Below are 21910 nucleotides of genomic sequence, written 5' to 3' on the forward strand. Positions count from 1 at the left end.
GACGCTGTCTATATGCAAAAACATTGCTTTATGGACTGAGCAATGTACTCAGAGGTCTGTTAGCCTTGTAGGAAATCCTCCCATTTGTCTCTTCCCTCCCTCACTTAAAGAGACTCTGTAACAACAAAAACCTCCCCTGGGGGGTACTCACCTCGGGTGGGGGAAGCCTCCGGATCCTAATGAGGCTTCCCACGCCGTCCTCTGTCCCACGGGGGTCTCGCCGCAGCCCTCCGAACAGCCGGCGACTGTGCCGACTGTCAGTTCAATATTTACCTTTGCTGGCTCCAGCGGGGGCGCTGTGGCGACTTTCGGCACGGAAATAGACGGAAATACCCGATCTCCGTCGGGTCCGCTCTACTGCGCAGGCGCCGGAAACTTGCGCCTGCGCAGTAGAGCAGACCCGACGGCGATCGGGTATTTCCGCCTACTTCGGCGCCGAGAGGCATCAGAGCGCCTGCGCAGGAGCCAGGAAGGTAAATATTGCGTCACCGCTGCACGGAGGGCTACAGCGAGACCCCCGAGGGACGCAGGACGGCGTGGGAAGCCTCATTAGGATCCTGAGGCTTCCCCCACCCGAGGTGAGTACCCCCCAGGGGCCGTTTTGTCGTTACAGTTCCTCTTTAAAGTGAACCTGAGGAAAAAATAAATCGATGTGATAAACAATTGTATCTATCCTCCTACTCCCAACAATGACATTTTTTTTTTTGTATCCCACAGTTTTGTTACTTTTAAAAGATTAAATATTATAGAGTATACAGTATTTCATGTTTTATTGTCTCTGCTCAATTACACTGTTTTTCTGTGTCCTGGAGCTAAACTGTATGAACTATTACCTTTTTTTAATCTATCCTCTGCCCCTCAGATGCTGTTCTCGGTCAGGCAAACGTTTTATGGCTGTAATTCCCTATCAGTGAGGGTTAAGCTAAAGTCCAACTGGGTCTCAACTAGATAAAAACTGTCACTTGTATACCTTAAAGTGAACCCGAGGTGAGAGTGATATGGAGGCTGCCTTATTTATTTCCTTTCAAGCAATACCAGTTGCCTGGCTATCCTGCTGGTCCTCTGCCTCTAATACTTTTACCATTGACTGTGACCAAGCATGCAGCAGCTGTAATGTGAATTACGGCTATAGCGGCGCTCAGAGGGTCATTTGGGCGCCAGCAAAAGACAAATTACTAAAAAAAACTGGAGGGGGAATAGTAATTAACGGCGCCGTGAAATTTGCATTAGCAGGGTGAGACGTTTTTCAGCTTCTATTTGCACCCACATTTCCTGGCTCTCCTTTTGCATGTATGCCCCAAGAAAGGTCAGCAAGCGCCAGGATCATCTCCTAAAAATTCACTTTTAGACTATTAATTTTAACAAGCCATTTATAAACAACCTTTAGGGCCCTTTCCCACACTCAGAATTTTGCGATCTTATTCCGATCACTTGTGAATCGCAAAACTCTTGGTTTGTTTGCCTAAAGTATTTTCCGTGCATTTGTGCAAAATATAGTGGTGCAGGAAAATTGAATAGCCATCGCTGTGCTATGCCTTTTTTTTGTGTGTGTTACAGGAATTCAACATTTTTTCCCATTTTTTTTTCTTTCTTCCATCACAATTGCAATTTACACCTGTCCTATTGTACGGAAAACTTGGTGAAAATGAAGTGAAATCACAGTTGAATCCGTTTCACAGTAGTAAAGTGCCCTTAGACGGCTGTTATAGGCAATGGGGGCCATTATCAGGTATTAAATTATACTGTATGCTCTGTGGTTGGATGATTTGTTAAAGGCTAAAAGGGTAAATCATGGATAATTGTGGACAAAGCAAACCGGAAGTGAAAATAAACTTATGAAATAATGAATTGTATGTGTAGTACAGATAAGAAATACATTAGTAGCAAAGACAAAGACTGTTGTTTTCCAGTACAGGAAGAGTTTTAAAAAAATCACTTGTTACCTATGCAAAAGAGCTTCTTTGAGCTCTTCAACCCACTGGGTCAAATACAATCCTGTTTTTTGTAGCACTTAAAAAAACACTGAAGCGAAAACAAATTATGATATGATGTGTATGTGTAGTACAGCTAAGAAATAAAACATTAGGAGCAGAGACACAAGTCTAATATTGTTTCCAGTACAGGAAGAGTTAATAAACTCTAGTTGTTATCTATGCAAAATAGACTTTAAAACTCGCAGAGAGCTCTGTCTTCTGAAACATATTATCTCAACTTTCAGTCACTGTATTTTCTTTTTCTCTCCAGAAGACAGGTCAAAAGTTCTCTGGCCTGCTCTGTAAAATCATTTAGAATGCTGAGTAGTGTGTAAACTGCAAATATTAGAGAATGATGTTGTTATAAAAACACTATTTAAAGAGACACTGAAGCGGAAAAAAAATGATATAGTGAATTGGTTGTGTACTATGAATAATTACTAGAATATTAGCAGCAAAGAAAATATTCTCATACTTTTATTTTCAGGTATATAGTGTTTTTTCTAACATTGCATCATTCTATAATATGTGCAGATTACACAACACTCAGCATTCAAAATGAGTCTTTCAGAGCAGTCTGTGAAGTAATGACCTCTCCTCTAGCAGAGAAAAAGTAAACAGTTTACTTACAGTTGAGATAATAAAAGTCAGATAACAGCCCTCTCCATGACTAAGACTTAGTCGGAGAGTTAATGGCTTGTTTGCATAGAGATAACAACTGGAGTTTCTTAACTCTTCCTGTACTGGAAACAATTAGACTGATGTATCTGATCTTAATGTTTTATTTCTTAGCTGTACTACACATACAAATCATAATATCATATTTTTTTTTCGCTTCAGTGTCTCTTTAACTGAAAATCAAAATATAAGAATATTTTATTTGCTACTAATGTTCCAGTAATTATCTGTGCTACACAACCAATTCATTATATCATTTTTTTTTTCTTCAGTGTCTCTTTAAACAGCCAAGAAACTGTGAGAGTCAGCTTGCGATAAGGGTTTACTGCAGGAAAGTACAAAGGGTCATTATTTTTTCTTGTGTGCTGTTTTATAGCTTTAAAGACAGAGTGTGGATTCTAAATTGCAACAGTGACTGTTGCTATATAAGGAAAAATCTCTATAAGCTATATAATAAAAATATGACACACATTTTCTTTGCTACTAATGTTCTATTCGTTATCCATACTACAAATACCATTCATTATATCCTACATTTTTTTCCACTTCAGGTTTGCTTTAAAGGTCACTGAGAGGGATATGTAGGCTGCCATATTTCTTTCATTTTAAAGATTGCTTGGCTGTTCTGCAGATCCTCTGCTTCTAATACATTTATCCATAGTCCCTGAACAAGCATGCACATCAGATGTTTCTGACAAGATTAGCTGCAGGCTTGTTTCAGGTGCGTGGCTCACTGTGATACCAGTCTTGATGCAGAATCTTATCCCCACAGAGCAGCCAGATCATTGTCCAAAAACGAATGCATAAGCTCTTCATTTCACAGAACAAGTCAGAAAGGAATTCTCTACATCTATAACCTGGATCATCACCAAATAACACTTTTTGCTATTTTGACTTTGTATTTGTATTACTGCCATCAGTGGGTATTATATTGCTTTGTTGTTTTTACAGTATTCAAAAAGATGAAATAATAAAAGATCAGTGATCTCCTAGTATGTCTGAGCTCTGTCATTGCTCCATTGTTTCCTCTGGTTGATAATCCCACCAATCCTTTCACGGAAGTCTCCCCAGTGGTCCTAATAGCTGGTCACATGCCCTGCCCCAATATCAAGCCCCTCCTCTCCCTCCATGTTTGTTTGTTTATCATGTTGTAGATACACAGGATGTAGTCGAGACACATAACACTGATATTGGGCTTTTCTCCTAGCAGACTTCAGAGTTGCAGCCGCTTAGGGCGCTCTCTATGGGTGACTGCACAACTGTCTTGAGTCATTTTACGAACATTCAGTGGTCATCACGACTCACAAGAGTTGGTTGTTGCTCCAGCCTCCATGTGGCAGCACAGTGTTCATATGGAGAGAGTGAGGGTTCCAGTGATGTTCTATAGAAAGAGTAATCCCATATAGTAATCCACAGCTGTAAGTATGCATGGACCCACAACTAAGCTGACGCCCACAACAGGCTGCGGCAGTTGTATGTGTGGTGGCTTAGTTGTGCGTCCATGCTTGAGTAGCGTTTCTGAGTGATGCATGGCCTAGCCAATAGGGAGAGGAGAGAGGGAGGGATAACCGGTAAAGCCACCAGTGGGGAGGAAGAAGGGTGTGTCAGGGGTTGTTCCTGAGATGTGTGGTGTGAGGCTCAGGTGAGTGGAGACCAGATGCTGTAGTGGCAGGCAGGAGGGTGCTTATCTTGTGCAGGGGGGCTCTGGGCTCCTACATGTTTGGCTGCACGGACGCAGTGCAATGGTTTTGGTGTGCGTATGCCCATGCTTTGGGTGGCGGTGGCATTTGCATTGTGGTTGCTAATTGTGGTGTGTTTGTGCAGGCTTTGGTGTGCATGTGCACAGGGTGTGGGTGGCAGCAGCGTTTGTGTTGTAGGCAGCCGTTGTGATGTGCGCATGCATATGCATTGTTAAGTATTAGGATTTGGGCGGCAGTGACATTCACGTTGTAGGTGGCGGCTTTGATGTACATGTGCAGGCATTGGGGTCAGGTTGTGGTGTGTGCACATGCAGGCTTTTGGCGATGGTGATGTTAAACTTTGTAGGCGGTGGTTGTGATGTGCATGCACAAAGACTTTAGGCGCCGGTGGCATTTGTGTGCTATTCAGTGGTTGTGGTGCTTCCAGCAGAAGTGTAGGATTTCATGATAGGAATAGTCTGCCTGTGTATTATAATATGTAGTGATCTAGGAGGAGAAGAGGGCCTTTCCTATTCATCTTACTATGTAAGAAGTGGGTGGAACATAATACATAATAGGGAAGAGGAGATGAGTTGCTACTGTTCTTCTGGTTTAGTTATCTGGAGTGTGTTGCCAGTACCTTCTCCAGTGTATTGTATTTAGTCTGATCTCTCTGCAGAGACCTGCTCTTCTTGAGTGGCCCTACATGATATAGCTCATTGCTTCATTGAGATACACAAGCCCCTTCACCATGGCAAGGTGGCAATCCAGGAGGGGGTGCTTTTGAATTGTGGATGTGGAGAAAGTTACTTAGAGTTCCCTGGACTGCCAGAAGATCTAACCTCTAATACTCAACCTCCTTGGCAGTATTCCCAAGTGTAGCTCATTGTTACTTTTGACAGTAATTAGCGGTAACCCGGAGCTACACTTGTGGATACCGCCGGGAGGGTCGGGTGCATCACTCACCTCCCCAGGATCCAACCACTGCAGCCTGTCTTCTCCTTGTCCTCCAGGGCTCCCCATCTCTTTCACTAGGTTTGTATTGCAAAAGGTTCACATGTACAGAATATACAACTTTTCAATGAATACAGCATCAAACAATCTGAAACCTGTGCACAACATAAATAAAAATAATATGTACACCCTGAGATCGCTGCCAGTCATATGATAACAGAGGAGGAATGGTAGGTAGAGCAAGTGCAGAGATTTGCAGAGAGGGGACTGCAGCTGAGCCTTGAGGAGGGGAGAGCTGGTCTGGTGCTGCTATTAAGGCAAAGGTTTCAATTCTCCCTGTTCTCCCAACCACTGCCAAGCCCTCCCACGCTGTCAGAACCATCAGATGGTCCCCCCCCCCCCCCACACACACACACCTGGCTAACCCAGGGCCCCTGCACGATTGTAACCTGTTATGACCTGTCTTGGAACAGGTTAGTTATGTATAACATGCACCAGGTCATGGAGAAGAGGCAGACAGTGGGGCTAAAGACGGAGCATGGACAGAGTAGCGGGCTGGGACATGTAAGTCACAATGCAGCCACAAATCGAGCACGGACCATGGGAAGCTGGGGGGAGGCAACCTGGGGAGCAGTTGGGGGCCCCGGGGGCTGACTCTGCTGGGGGTGGTGTAGGGGGTCGCCCAGGTTACCTTTGCTCCAGGCCACAGTGCCTCTTGCCAGAGAGAGAAGTGTAGATGCAGATAGACTGAATTTAGCATCCATAACCATGAGAGACTGTGGGAGTCTTGTCACTGGAACAGCTGATAATAAAAGGTTGCTGTAGTGGTGGAGTATGCTGCAGGTATGTCATGGCAGTGTCCTTCCTCCCCTCTGATCAGTGCTCACGCCTCTCTGTCATGTCTCATCATCCACTGATCCTACCGGCATTATTATGTGGCTATGTCAGGCCTGGGAGCTTGGGGCGTCCAGGATCAGGAGATGGGGACGTCAGTCCTGCAGAGTGGCAGCAGAGTTGAGCATTAAACATTACCTGTTACTGTCGGTGATACAGGTCCTCTTTCCTTCCTGTTCAGTTCAGTTTACAAGTGCAGCCAGCCAATCTCCATGCGGCTTCCATCCCTGTCACATGACATGGGACTCGCTTGTACTTGCAAAAAGGACGCCCCCAAAAAAAGCCCATAGTAGAATATCAGTAAATTTACTGATGTTCTACTCTTGCAGTGCTAATTACAACAGTAAAATATTGGTAATTGATAATGATTTATTACTACAGCTAAACCTAACCTATCTCCGTGTACCATTGTCTAACCTTAAGCAACCCCCCCCCCCCCCCAGAGCATACGTGGTGTTCGCCGCCAGTGAGTTGGGAACAGGGTGAGTGAAATGATGGCTCACCCTGCTGCCGCTAAACTCCCCAGTGGCGTTAAATACTATACCCCCTCCAAGGTGTAGCAACTTGGAGGGAAATGTAATTTTGGGTCTGGCAATTGCCGGAGCCCTGAATAACTCTTGTGCAGGGCGCGCAACGTAGCACTAGTGCTATGACTGCGTCCAGCTTCGGTGCTGAATGCCATTTGGCGAAGTAACCTGCTTCGTCTCCAGAATCCTAATGTTAACCACCACCCCCCCATGCCTTCCCTTATTCATCCCCCCTTGATGGCTAACCTTAACCACCCCCCCCCCTCACCATCAATGCATAACCTTAACCACCCCCCCCCCCCCCACACACACACACACACACACACACACACACACCTTTCACTTTAGGTGTCCTTCAATCGCCATACAATTAACTTATTTTGTCTTCCACTCATATATTATTATGCACCAAAGTATATATTGTCATGTGAACCAATGTCTGTATATTATGTAACCGTCTCTGTTTCTTCTACTGTACAGCATCACGGTAGGTGATGGCGCTATATAATTAATAATAATAGATTTATTGTAAATAATGGAGTACTGGTTTGAATATAGCACAAAGCAGTGTAAAGACGGCTGCAGTTTCCTTATTGACCACAAGATGGCGATCATCCGTGTACCGCGTGGAACGCACAGACCCAGGCAGGAAGTTTGGGGTTAGAGTTGGTGGGAGGAGGTGGAGAGGAGACATTGTTGGATCTGACAGCAGAGGAGGTATGCAGAGACTATTATAATTAACAAATGTGATGACACGGTGGGGTTAGGAAGATAATGTGATCAGGTGGGGTCAGTGATGCAGTTAGGGGGTCTGACAGGATAGGTGAGGGGCACAAAGTGGGTTTGGGTAGGAGGGGGTGGGGATGAATCAGACAATGGTGATGGGTAGAGAAAGGCATAGTGTGTGTGTGGGGGGAACAAGAAGGACAAATAGGTGGGGTAGAGGTACGTAGCAGGGTTGCCAAATCATCCCTTTAACCCTATCCAATCCAACTTGGACCTAGTTCTGCTATATAGTTTTCACTAGAGGATCCAGTCTGTCACGGCCTCTGGCCCTTTAGTTCAAAGTGTTTGACTAGGTCCATGCTCTGCTGGCACACCACTTAATATGAACATTGCATGGGCCGCATTTTGGCACCCTGCTGCCTGTGATCTAGTCTGGCATAGTGTCAGGCTACTTGGATCAAAGTGTCAGATGAAGACCGCCACTGTGATCCCCTTCTCACTAGTGCAAGGAGGTAGAGACCCTACCGGCTCCCCTTGCAGCAGCACAACAATTATTCTGCGGCCAGCCATGTATAAGTAAGTGCTAGGGGGACCTGAGGGATTTAAAAATTGGATTGGAAAGGATTTTAAGGAAAACCCAAGGTGTGGGAGAAAGTTCAGATTTACTTACCTGGGACTTCTTCCAGCCCACAGCAGTCTTTCAGGTCCAACGCTGTGCTTCCAATCCTCTCCAGGGGCATACTTATCATATAGCCCCCGGGAGATTGCGGAGCTGGGGAAAGCAGATAAATGGCTTACTCTGCTCCTGCACAAGTCCCGGCGGTATTGATTACTATTCCCCCTCCAGGTCCACGTGGATAGTAGGGAAACATGTAATTCGGCTTCCAGCTATTGCTCTTGTAGTGATTTGTGCTCCATCCATGCGCCCAAATCTCCTGCACTGTTTTTACAGTGCTCGTCTCCAGTGTGCCACTGTCCTTCACTGAAAATGTGCCATCTGCATGTGCGGCCCAGGCAGTGCACCTCCTGGATCGCGCTCCCGTTGCTGGGAGCGTTCTGTGCATGTGCAGTGTAAGCGTTTGTGAACCGTACTTGCTCAGAATGCTCTCAACTACTGAAGCACTATCGAGGAGGTGTGGGGATGGGAGCGTGCATGCACAGTATCCCTTACCACAGTTCTGGTCAGGGACTTTTCTGGGGGTAAAGTGGCACACTGGAGGAAAATGGGATCACAATGAGGGTCCTGATTGACTGCGGGGGACTGGAAGAAGCCCCGGGTAATAACATTTTTTAGCCCTGCCTCGGGTATCCTTTAAATACTCACACAATTAGTTATGCAGGTTCTGAGGCTGCTTGCACATACTCAGTGCCTAAACTACATCTAGCTAGCCACAAGACTTATATAATCCATATATGTTAGTTGTAAAAGGGATGAGTTGGCAACATGGACACGTAGTGGGGATAGATAAGGAAGGGGGAAAAAGCCTATCAGTTACCAGTGATATGGGAGGTCACCTTTTGGTCATTGTTAGAGTAGGGCGGATGACCTTTGTAGAGAGTATCTAGCAAGACAGATAAACAATAGTATCTAGATGCATATGTGTATATAATACTATGTACATAAGTCTAATGCTGGGTACACATGTTGCGATTTCCCGCTCGATCCGCGGGATCGATCGGATCGATTTGATTATTTCTGACATGCTCAATCGGGTATCGATCGATAAAGCCGTTGATTTTGCATATTAAATATGCAAAATCGACGTCTGTATCGATCAAAACCCGATCGAGCATGTCGGAAATAATCGAATCGATCCCGCGGATTGAGCGGGAAATCGCAACATGTGTACCCAGCATAAGGGCCTGAGCCCACTAACGCAGTTGTGTCCGCTTCTGCCTGCTTTTCAGCATCTGTAACAATGTGTAAATGAAAAGAGGACACAACTGCGCCAGTGTGCTCGGGCCCTAACTACACTGACACCCCTTACTAATGCACCGTTAACAGCATACTGACCAGAGCCATCACTGATTCTTCCAGTGGAGCTAGTTTGGTTGTGGAGATCCAGCGAGAAAGTCTATTGGGAACATTTCTCCTATCACAGCAACCTCAACAAGCATTCTAATTGGCCAAATAGTGTGGACATATTATTACTACAACCTATCTGAAACCATAGCAGTTCAAGAGGGCACTGTCCACCCAATCACATTAGCGGTATTTCCCTATAGACTTTCTTGATGGGTCTCCCTAACCATACTTGCTCCCCTGCAGCCCTGTTTTTCATATACTCCACCCTCAGGCACCAGTCCAGTGATTCTGTTGGTGTCCAGAGCATGTACCATCCAGTACTGCACAGCAGGCATGCTTCTGCCAATCCTTAATTACTAAAAAATGTTACCTCTGGCCTCTCCTAACAGAGCTCTCCACCTGTGAGGTCTGTTGGCCTTCTCCATTCCTTCACCTCATTCCGGAAGACCAGACAGATACTGAGAACACTAAGCAACTGCTAAGAAGGATGAGCAGGACATCATGATGGAGAATCAGCAGCCCCTTACATTTCCAGGTTAGAGGAGACTTTCATTTCTTGTACAGAGGGTCCCACTAGACCCCCCCCCCCATCCCCCCACCCAGCATAGAGACAATGTAATCAGTCAGTGTATGTGTGTGCAGATGCATAACAATAGAGCTGGGGGGAGGGGGGGGGGTGCTGGCATAAGGGCCACAGGGGGCCCGGTCCTGGGATGCAAAGCATTGACAGCGGAAGTTGCTTGTTTGTGCTCCTGAACTCGCCTTCCCTTCTATCCCCCACCCTCCAGGTCTTCCTCACTTCTTTGCAGAGCCATGCCTTGCAGCCTATGTGGCTTCCAATGCCTGTCACGTCATGCAGAGTCAGGAGCCTCAAGGTAATAGGTTGCATGATGCGGCTACAAGGAGTAGCGATGAGGACCTGTCCCACCCCTGGAATGAGGTGAAGTATGATGCTCCGCTGCAGCTGCTCTGCAAAGTCTGGGATGTGCAGGGTGAAGAAAAGTCTGGGAGCACTTACAGGGCACTATGGGGGATGGGTTTCCTAGCCTGCCGAATATTGCTGGGGGGCCCAGAATATATAAGTTACACCCCTATGTGTGTGTTTCCCACAGATGGATCCATTTACAGGAAACCGTTAGACAGATGTACAGATCTTCTCTACTCCTGGGGTTGTCCACATAAAAATCCCACCACCCCACACTATTATCAGGTAGGTTTAACTGAGAAGCGAGAAACTGAAATTGTGTCCAAGTGATTTGAGATTACACTGGTCTGTACGGCCGCATACTATAAATACTCCTGTCTAACAGATAGTATTTCTATTGATTTGTTTCTTTAGGAACTGAACAATAACAAAGTTGAGGTCATAAAGGAAGAGCAAGCGATGTGTTTGAGGCGTCATCAGCAGTCTGCGGGGGAGAGTGAAAAGATGGGGATGATAAAAAATGAAGAAAATATGAAGTCTGATCAGCAGTCTACAAAAGAGGATGTGAAGATGGTGATAATTAAGGAAGAAGAAAGCCAAATGTATGTGAGGAGTGATCAGCAATTTATGGAGGAGGGGGACAAGATGAGGACAAGTAAAGAGGAAGAAGAAGAGACGTATGTGAGGAGTGATCAGCAGTCTATGGAGGAGGGTGGCATGATGGGGACAGGTAAAGAGGAAGAAGAAGAGACGTATTTGAGGAGTGATCAGCAGTCTATGGAGGAGGGTGACATGATGGGGACAAGTAAAGAGGAAGAAGAAGACATGTATGTGAGGAGTGATCAGTCTATGGAGGAGGGTGATATGATGAGGCTGATTAAAGAAGAGGAAAAACAGAGGTATGTGAAAGATGACCAGGAGTCTTCGGAGGAGGGTGACATGATAATGGTGACTATAAAGGAGGAAGATGAAGAGACGTATATGATGGGTTATCAGAAGTCTATAAAGAATGGTAATGTAATGAGAATAATGAAAGAAGATACATATTCTCCAGATATCAGCACAGGTATATATTGCACAAATGTACACATTGTAACATATTCAGATAAGAATGCTGTGAAACTGATTGGAACCATATTGCTGTTTACATAGAACCTTATAGAACCACAAAACACCCTATAAGGGTTCCTTCACACTTCTAGGCATTAGGATAATCAATGAGATGCTAATTGTCCCGAAATTATGCACATTTTTATGCAAATGTATGCAGTTTGATTGGTCCATTTTCAAGCTGCATATATTTGCATAAGAATTTGCATAAATTTGCATAAACTTGGAACAATTTGCATTCCCGTGCTCATTCCTACTAGGTATGCAGTATATATAATACAATAACTTCTTTTAAAAATGCTTTTCTTCCATTTGGACTCAAAGCGCACAGATACAGTGGCTTGCAAAAGTATTCGGCCCCCTTGAAGTTTTCCACATTTTGTCACATTACTGCCACAAACATGAATCAATTTTATTGGAATTCCACGTGAAAGACCAATACAAAGTAGTGTACACGTGAGAAGTGGAATGAAAATCATACATGATTCCAAACATTTTTTACAAATAAATAACTGCAAAGTGAGGTGTGCGTAATTATTCAGCCCCTTTTGGTCTGAGTGTAGTCATTTGCCCATAGACATTGCATGATGAGTGCTAATGACTAAATAGAGTGCACCTGTGTGTAATCTAATGTCAGTACAAATACAACTGCTCTGTGACGGCCTCAGAGGTTGTCTAAGAGAATATTGGGAGCAACAACACCATGAAGTCCAAAGAACACACCTGACAGGTCAGGGATAAGATTATTGAGAAATTTAAACCAGGCTTAGGCTACAAAAAGATTTCCAAAGCCTTGAACATCCCACGGAGCACTGTTCAAGCTATCATTCTGAAATGGAAGGCGTATGGCACAACTGTAAACCTACCAAGACAAGGCCATCCACCTAAACTCACAGGCCGAACAAGGAGAGCGCTGATCAGAAATGCAGTCAAAAGGCCCATGGTGACTCTGGACGAGTTGCAGAGGTCTACAGCTCAGGTGGGGGAATATGTCCATAGGACAACTATTAGTCGTGCACTGCACAAAGATGGCCTTTATGGAAGAGTGGCAAGAAGAAAGCCATTGTTAACAGAAAAGCATAAGAAGTCCCTTTTGCAGTTTGCCACAAGCCATGTGGGGGACACAGCAAGCATGTGGAAGAGGGTGCTCTGGTCAGATGAGACCAAAATGGAACTATTTGGCCAAAATGCAAAACGCTATGTGTGGGGGAAAACTAACACTGTACATTACTCTGAACACACCATCCCCACTGTCAAATATATTGGTGGCAGCATCATGCTCTAGGGTGCTTCTCTTCAGCAGGGACAGGGAAGCTGGTCAGAGTTGATAGGAAGATGGATGGAGCCAAATACAGGGCAATCTTGGAAGAAAACCTCTTGGAATCTGCAAAAGACTTGAGACTGGGGCGGAGGTTCACCTTCCAGCAGGACAACGACCCTAAACATAAAGCCAGGGCAACAATGGAACGGTTTAAAACAAAACATATCCATGTGTTAGAAATGCCCAGCCAAAGTCCAGATCTAAATGCAATCGAGAATCTGTGGCAAGATCTGAAAACTGCTGTTCACAAACGCTGTCCATCTTATCTGACTGAGCTGGACCTGTTTTGCAAAGAAGAATGGGCAAGGATTTCAATCTCTAGATGTGCAAAGCTGGTAGAGACATACCCTAAAAGACTGGCAGCTTTAATTGCAGCAAAAGGTGGTTCTACAAAGTATTGACTCAGGGGGGCGAATAATTACGCACACCCCACTTTGCAGTTATTTATTTGCAATAAATGTTTGGAATCATGTATGATTTTCGTTCCACTTCTCACATGTACACCACTTTGTATTGGTCTTTCACATGGAATTCCAATAAAATTGATTCATGTTTGTGGCAGTAATGTGACAAAATGTGGAAAACTTCAAGGGGGCCGAATACTTTTGCAAGCCACTGTATGTCTCAGATCAATACAGGAATGCAGGCTGGACTTTTTTTTTTTGCAGAGGAAATAGTCAGGTGTTCATAAATTCCAAAACTAAACATGTGAATTTTGAACTTAAATGTTTCCAAGGATGGAGATTTCTTGATTGGGTGCAGCAGGGAGTTCCAAAGGGTAGGGGCAGTATGAGAGGAGGCTCTGGCTCCAAAGGTTTTGAAGGGTGACCAAGTCATTAGATCCTTTTGGTGTAAGATTGTGGGATATGTGGTGGTCAAATGTTCTACCACAAGTAATGTGACACTTTGTGACCCATACAGTGCAGCTTCTGGTGATCCTGCATGCCAGGCACTGTGTGCTTATTGGCCTTTTTGCTTTTTTTATGGTATGTTTTTTCAGTGTTTCTATTTGAGTTTCATCTCAAGGCAGCAATTTGCTTTCGCTGATCGCACACCTGTTCGGGGGTTACCTTTCCATCTCAGTACCCCACAACCTTCCTGTAAAATTTACTGATTTACTCAAACAAAAAAAAGGAGGAAATTAATTCAACCCCCCACCACCACCACCACCCCTCATAACATTTAGACGTGAACCTACAGATATCTCCCAGAAACAGAGACCTGCAGGGAGGGACTGGCAGCACTGCTGATGTAGGTATTGTAAGGAGGAATCAGCTTCTCAAGTAAGCATCCTATTCTTTGGGGATGAATTGGAAGCTTATGCTGAGCGGGTTATAATAGGGAGAATGGAATAGAAATTGACTCTGGGGGGGGGGGGTTATACTAGTTTTTTTCTTGCTGAAGAGGGCAGGGACCAGACTATGTACACCCACTGAAATGAGTACGTCCCATGAAATATTTCATGTGAATCCTCTTGCCAGGAGAGAGGAGGAGATACTGTACACCATATGAAAGGCCCACCTCCATTCCTCAGTATAACATCATAGCACCAACATATGTGGAGGAGATACTGTACTCCATATGAGAGGCCCATCTCCATTCCTCAGTATAACATCATAGTACCAACAAATGAGGGGGAGATACTGTACACCATATGAGAGGCCCATCTCCATTCCTCATTATAACATCATAATACCAACAAATGAGGGGGAGATACTGTACATATGAAAGGTCCATCGCCATTCCTCAGTATAACATCATAGTACCAGCAAATGAGGAGGAGATACTGTACACCATATGAAAGGCCCATCTCCATTCCTCAGTATAACATCATAGTACCAGCAAATGAGGAGGAGATACTGTACACCATATGAAAGGCCCATCTCCATTCCTCAGTATAACATCATAGTGCCAACAAATGAGGAGGAGATACTGTACACCATATGAAAGGCCCACCTCCATTCCTCAGTATAACATCATAGCACCAACATATGTGGAGGAGATACTGTACTCCATATGAGAGGCCCATCTCCATTCCTCAGTATAACATCATAGTACCAACAAATGAGGGGGAGATACTGTACACCATATGAGAGGCCCATCTCCATTCCTCATTATAACATCATAATACCAACAAATGAGGGGGAGATACTGTACATATGAAAGGTCCATCGCCATTCCTCAGTATAACATCATAGTACCAGCAAATGAGGAGGAGATACTGTACACCATATGAAAGGCCCATCTCCATTCCTCAGTATAACATCATAGTACCAGCAAATGAGGAGGAGATACTGTACACCATATGAAAGGCCCATCTCCATTCCTCAGTATAACATCATAGTACTAACAAATGAGGAGATACTGTGCACCATATGAAAGGCCCATCTCCATTCCTCAGTATAACATAATAGTTCCAACAAATGAGGAGGAGATACTGTACACCATATGAAAGGTCCATCTCCATTCCTCAGTATAACATCATAGCACCAACAAATGAGGAGGAGATACTGTACACCATATGAAAGGTCCATCTCCATTCCTCAGCATAACATCATAGTACCAACAAATGAGGAGATACTGTACACCGTATGAAAGGCCCATCTCCATTCCTCAGTATAACATCATAGTACCAACAAATGAGGAGGGGATACTGTGCACCATATGAAAGGCCCATCTCCATTCCTCAGTATAACATAATAGTTCCAACAAATGAGGAGGAGATACTGTACACCATATGAAAGGTCCATCTCCATTCCTCAGTATAACATCATAGCACCAACAAATGAGGAGGAGATACTGTACACCATATGAAAGGTCCATCTCCATTCCTCAGTATAACATCATAGTACCAACAAATGAGGAGGAGATACTGTACACCATATGAAAGGCACATCTCCATTCCTCAGTATAACATCATAGCACCAACAAATGAGGAGGAGATACTGTACACCATATGAAAGGCCCATCTCCATTCCTCAGTATAACATCATAGCACCAACAAATGAGGAGGAGATACTGTACACCATATGAAAGGTCCATCTCCATTCCTCAGTATAACATCATAGCACCAACAAATGAGGAGGAGATACTGTACACCATATGAAAGGCACATCTCCATTCCACAGTATAACATCATAGCACCAACAAATGAGGAGGAGATACTGTACACCATATGAAAGGCCCATCTCCATTCCTCAGTATAACATCATAGTACCAGCAAATGAGGAGGAGATACTGTACACCATATGAAAGACCAATCTCCATTCCTCAGTATAGCATTAGCATCATAGTAGCAACATATGAGGAGGAGATACTGTACACCATATGAAAGGCCCATCCCCATTCCTCAGTATAACATCACAGTACCAACAAATGAGGAGATACTGTACACCATATGAAAGGCCCATCTCCATTTCTCAGTATAACATCATAGTACCAACAAATGAGGAGGAGATACTGTACACCCAATGAAAGGCACATCTCCATTCCTCAGTATAACATCATAGTACCAACAAATGAGGAAGAGATACTGTACACCATATGAAAGGCCCATATCCATTCCTCAGTATAACATCATAGTACCAACAAATGAGGAGGAGATACTGTGCACCATATGAAAGGCCCATCTCTATTCCTCAGTATAACATCATAGTACCAACAAATGAGGAGGAGATACTGTGCACCATATGAAAGGTCCATCTCCATTCCTCAGTATAACATCATAGCACCAACAAATGAGGAGGAGATACTGTACACCATATGAAAGGCCCATCTCCATTCCTCAGTATAACATCATAGTACCAACAAATGAGGAGGGGATACTGTACACCATATGAAAGGCCCATCTCCATTCCTCAGTATAACATCATAGCGCCAACAAATGAGGAGGAGATACTGTACACCATATGAAAGGCCCATCTCCATTCCTCAGTATAACATCATAGTACCAACAAATGAGGAGGAGATACTGTACACCATATGAAAGGCCCATCTCCATTCCTCAGTATAACATCATAGCACCAACAAATGAGGAGGAGATACTGTACACCATATGAAAGGCCCATCTCCATTCCTCAGTATAACATCATAGTATCAACAAATGAGGAGGAGATACTGTACACCATATGAAAGGCCCATCTCCATTCCTCAGTATAACATCATAGCACCAACAAATTAGGAGGAGATACTGTACACCATATGAAAGGCCCATCTCCATTCCTCAGTATAACATCATAGTACCAACAAATGAGGAGGAGATAGTGTACACACAGAAAACAACACAAATCATTTCTCAAACAGGGAGTCAACCAGCCAACACTCGGATCCCAGCAACAGGTGTCAAAATCCAATGTAAAAAGAACTAATGACTGGGTCTCAACCTGGATTTATGCAATTATAGCTTGTTTATTAGTAGCACAGCCACTAGATAGCACGATGTTTCGAATGCAGTTGATAAAGGCTTGCGTGCTGAAACGTTGTGCTATCTAGTGGCTGAGCTACTAATAAATCAAGCTATAATTGCATAAATCCAGGTCGAGACCCAGTCATTAGTTCTTTTTACAGAGGAGGCACTGTACACCATATGAGAAGCTCATCTCTATTTCTCACCAGCACTGTATATAGACCATGTTGATTTGGTATTTTTGTACAGTTTATATATTTTTTATTCTTTTGCTGATAACAATACTTTGTGTTCCCATATTGGAGCTCAGTGACTGCTCTCTATCAGTAATGAGTGCGAATTTCATATAATTGTATTGTTTCCCAGCAGATGGACACAATATCCGGAACGTCTGGAAGAGAAATCTTGTTGTCTCTGCAGGAGATAATGACGTCGCCCTGCATCCTCCTGGATTAAAGTGCAGCATTCGGAAAGCGCGCTATGGTGGTTACCCTGCTGAGCGATCGCTGAATCCTTCTCATAGATCTCATCCTGTTTCCCCAGATATCTCTCTGGGATCCTCTAGTGCGGATGGGTCATGTGATCCATGTCACTCCTCCAGTAAGTCGCGCTCTGGCTCTAGACTGGGAGACGAGTCAGAGAATGACGCAGGAGAACATCCAGAGGATGGAAATGATGTAATTCACAAAGATAACATCCTTACCCACCAATTAAATGACTCGGGAGAAAATGATTTTTCGTGTTCAGACTGTGGGAAAGGTTTCACGGTGAAGGGCAACCTTCTTAGACATATGAAGAGTCACACGGGCGAGCTTCCCTTTACATGTTTAGAGTGCGGGAAAAGTTTCGTTCGGAAAGACAGCCTTCTGGCCCACCAGAGAAGTCACACAGGTGAGGGCCTTTTTACATGTTCAGAGTGTGGGAAATGCTTCAACTTGAAACAAAGCCTTGTCCGGCATCAGATAGTTCACACAGATGAGCGGCCGTTTTCATGTGCACAGTGTGGGAAAGGCTTCACCAGGAAAGGGAGCCTTCTCACTCACCAGGCGGTCCACACAGACGAGCCACTTTTTACATGTGCAGAGTGTGGGAAAGGATTTACCCTTAAAAAAAGTCTCCTTAGACATCAGAGAATACACAGCGGTGATCGTCCTTTTGCTTGTTTAGAGTGTGGGAAGTGTTTCATTCGGAAAGAAAGACTACTCGATCATCAGAGAAGTCACACAGGGGAGCGGCCTTATTCGTGTTCAGAATGTGGGAAATGTTTTCTGACAAAAGAAAGCCTTGTGAAGCACAAGAAAAATCACTCTGGTGAGCATCCTTATCCATGTTCAGACTGTGGGAAATGTTTCTTTCGGAAAGAATGCCTTGTGGCGCACCAGAGAACTCACACCGGCGAGCGTCCATTTTCGTGTTCGGACTGTGGGAAGAGTTTCACTCAGAAAGCGCACCTTCTCACGCACCAGAGGAGCCACACAGGCGAGCGGCCCTTCTCATGTTCAGTGTGTGGGAAATGCTTTAGTGCGAAAGAAAACCTGTACACACACCAGAGGATTCACACAGGCGAGCGTCCGTTTTCGTGTTCAGATTGCGGCCGATGCTTTAGCGACAAAGGAAACCTTCTCAGACACCAGACCATTCACAGTGGTGAGCGGCCATTTTCCTGTTCAGAGTGTGGGAAGGGTTTCACTCAGAAAGGAAATCTTGTTATTCACCAGAGAAGTCACACAGGTGAGCGTCCTTTTTCATGTTCAGAGTGTGGGAAACGTTTTACAAATAAAGCAAGTCTAAACAGTCATCAGAAAACCTGCTCTCACTGATAATAGCAGCACACAAACAGAGCCACATGCTTAGTAATCAAGAACACTACGAGATGTTGGACCTCCTTCCTTCCCTCACTTTGTATAGTTTTTCCATGTGTGGTTCTACATTCATAGGATGAGTTGTTCTGTCCTTAGATAGTCTGACATGAGAAAGAGTGAGACAATTCAAAAGGTGGCTCCATCCAAAGGTGTTTGGTGGCCTCTGCTGAGAAGGATGAACTGATAGCTTATTTTATCTCATTAGGCCTTCAGTGGTGAAATCTTTTGGCTATTATTCCCGACTTGTCTCGCCTTCAAACAGTGCTGCAATCCCCAGACACAGGATCTTGGTGGGGTCCCACCCTCAAAGAACTTTCCGCCCCTCACAAAGAGGTATGGGATTTGGGGTGCTTGTCACTCCAAAGAATAGACAGCCCTCCAATCTCCACACACAAGATCATGGTGAGGTCCCACCCACAAAGAGCCTTCCAGCCCTCAGAGACAGGATTATAGGTGGAAGATCCTTTTATGCAAACAGCACTGCAGTCCCCCCACGCAGGATCTTGGTGGAGACCAGTCCTCACAAATAGGTATGAGGTTGGCGGGGGGTTGTCACCCACAAAATAGCCCTGCAGCACACACTCACAGGATCAAAGTGGACTCCCACCCACGAAGAACCTCCCAGCCCTTTCAAACAGGATTATGGGTGGAAGGTCCCCTACAACAAATAACCCTCAAATCATCACACACAGCATCTACTGTAAGTTGGGTTTGGCTCACAAAGAGCCTTCCAGGTATGGGGTGGCTATTCCTCCAACAAACAGCCCTCAATTTCTCACACAAAGAATCATGGTGGGGTACCACCCACGAATAGTCTTCCATCACTTGTGAACAGGATAATTGGTGGGAGGTCCCATACTCCCGTTTTAAATAGCCCTCCAATCCCCACAATCAGGATGGGAGTCCCACCCAAGCACAGTCCACCATCCCTTCTACACCAGTTTACTGGGTAATATTAGGCTAGATAAACAGAATCCATCCCCACCTTCTGACAGTGTCTTTGAATTGCTGGTCCATAATTACACAGAGGAAAAGTTCTCTGGCAGCAGTCATGTTGTCTGCAAATAAGGAGAACACTTCCCACATAAAGTTATACATCAGGTGACGTCTAATGTTACCATTCTAGAGACCTAACTTTCTTTGCCAATAAACTATCATCTTATTACAGAAAAGTTCAGAAAGGCATCTGTCTGCATCTGTAACTAACATCTTCACTGCAAAGTGCGGCTCCTGAACTGCTGTAAATAACCATTTGGTTTTGTGTTTTCTATGTAAGCTGTGTGTTTTTTTCTTCTGTACTATATTGCTTTGTTGTTCTGTTGTATTGAAAATATGAAATAATAATAAATGATCAGATCAGTGTTCTCCTTATTTGTCTTTATTCATAGATTTTTTATTTACAAGATGTTCATTAGACATAGCAAAGAAGAGGCAGGACATTATAAACAAACACCCGCCAGTCCCACCTTACTGTGCTACAGTTATACAGGCAGAGGCTTCTGGAGGCCAATCCACTGTAAGCACAGTAAATGTTTAATATTGGTGGGTGTGCCCATACATGATACAATATTGATCGTATGTACAATTGGTAAAATAACGTTATTGATTTTGCTGCCTACAAATGCAATACAATAATAAATACAGTAGATATACTGCAGAGTCTGGAGTATACGGTACCAGCGGGGATCACCTGATGCCGGATAGACATTCTCTCCGGTTGCTTGAGCAGCCAGCCTAAAATGGACAAATCTCCCCCTAAATACTCACCGAGCCTCCAGCGATGTCTAGCAGCCGTCCTGCAGCACCTAGTGGCTTTCTGGCTTCCCCGTGCATGGAAGTCAGTGTGTCAGCTGACCATCATCAGGTCACGTGACATGCCGGCTTCCATGCATGGACACTAGGTGCTGCAGGAATGCTGCTAGACTTTGGCAACCTATTCAGGAAGAAACCTAGTGAGACACCCCTTTGTCCCATGACTGCACTATAAGCTTATTACCTGGATCCTCTCGATCTTAATGCAAACATATACTGTACCCTCTATTCATCCAAGTGTCACTGTCAACATACAGTAGAGAGATCTGTGGAACGGTTTAATTCTCCTATCCACATCTCTAGCAGTAACTGATTATTCTTCTCCTTTGTGGCAAAGAGCAGACCCCTCTGCCTGGCATACAATACAGGGGTCTTAAAGGAAAACTGAAGCGAGAGAGATATGGAGGCTGCCATATTTATTTCTTTTTAAACAATGCACATTGCATGGCAGTCCTGCTGATCCTAAAGTCTGGCTAAATTAGCCACATGCTTGTTTCAGGTGTGGCATTCAGACACTACTGATGATGCATGAAAGCAGCAGTTGCAATTTTTAGGAACTGCGCTAGCGCAGAATGCTCCCAGCCACGGGAGTGAAATTGAGGAGGCGTGCGTCCCTGGGCTGCGCATGCAGCTTTTGGAGGAGTCAGCTGCTGAATGGATTGGCAGGGAATGTTATTGAGGGTCCAGAAGGACTACAGTGGGCAAGACAAAGCCCCCTAGGTAAGTAAACTATGCAGATTTGTTTTATTATATATATATATATATATATATATATATATATATATATATATATATATATATATATATATATATATATATATATATATGTATAATATATTATATTGTTTTTATTATTGTAAAAGTAAAGTAAATCAGAATAATTTTAGTTCGCCAAGCACAACTGGGTCCTGCCCAGAATTGGGCTTGGCACACACGGCATGAGCATAAGCTAGGACACATAAAAATAAATATGAACATACAACACATAAGAATGCATAATATAAGGCAGTGTACAAGA

General features: G+C 44.2%; 2 protein-coding genes across 3 annotated transcripts in view; both read left to right on the forward strand.

Moving 5' to 3' along the window:
* The window catches only part of LOC137535177 (zinc finger protein 585A-like), a 32693-nt gene extending 12242 nt beyond the window's left edge, over window positions 1-20451 (forward strand). The window contains exon 6 of the mRNA XM_068256989.1: window positions 17901-20451. Coding sequence (XP_068113090.1) covers window positions 17901-19038 — 1138 coding nt within the window. The 3' untranslated portion in view covers window positions 19039-20451. The remainder of the gene's footprint in view (window positions 1-17900) is intronic.
* LOC137535149 (golgin subfamily A member 6-like protein 24) lies at window positions 7369-17729 on the forward strand. Of its 2 annotated transcripts, none has more exons than XM_068256965.1 (5): window positions 7369-7422; window positions 9847-9992; window positions 10570-10667; window positions 10797-11281; window positions 17585-17729. In XM_068256965.1, the coding sequence occupies exons 2-5, from the start codon at window positions 9959-9961 to the stop codon at window positions 17643-17645; spliced, it is 678 nt and encodes a 225-aa protein (XP_068113066.1). In that variant the 5' UTR covers window positions 7369-7422; window positions 9847-9958; the 3' UTR covers window positions 17646-17729. The 2 variants fall into 2 exon arrangements, with proteins under 2 accessions (XP_068113066.1, XP_068113067.1); XM_068256966.1 differs by having other exon boundaries at window positions 17588-17729.
* Window positions 20452-21910: the final 1459 nt, after the last annotated feature.

Source organism: Hyperolius riggenbachi, chromosome 10, assembly GCF_040937935.1.
Source record: "Hyperolius riggenbachi isolate aHypRig1 chromosome 10, aHypRig1.pri, whole genome shotgun sequence".
NCBI lineage: Eukaryota > Metazoa > Chordata > Amphibia > Anura > Hyperoliidae > Hyperolius > Hyperolius riggenbachi.

Excerpts from the sequence above, each read along its gene's own strand:
- LOC137535149 (XM_068256965.1), top strand. The coding sequence starts at position 9,959 with ATGATGGAGAATCAGCAGCCCCTTACATTTCCAG. Across the intron at positions 9,993-10,569 it reads GCAGCCCCTTACATTTCCAG|ATGGATCCATTTACAGGAAA; the intron begins GTTAGAGGAGAC and ends TGTTTCCCACAG. Across the intron at positions 11,282-17,584 it reads AAAGAAGAGGAAAAACAGAG|CAGATGGACACAATATCCGG; the intron begins GTATGTGAAAGA and ends ATTGTTTCCCAG.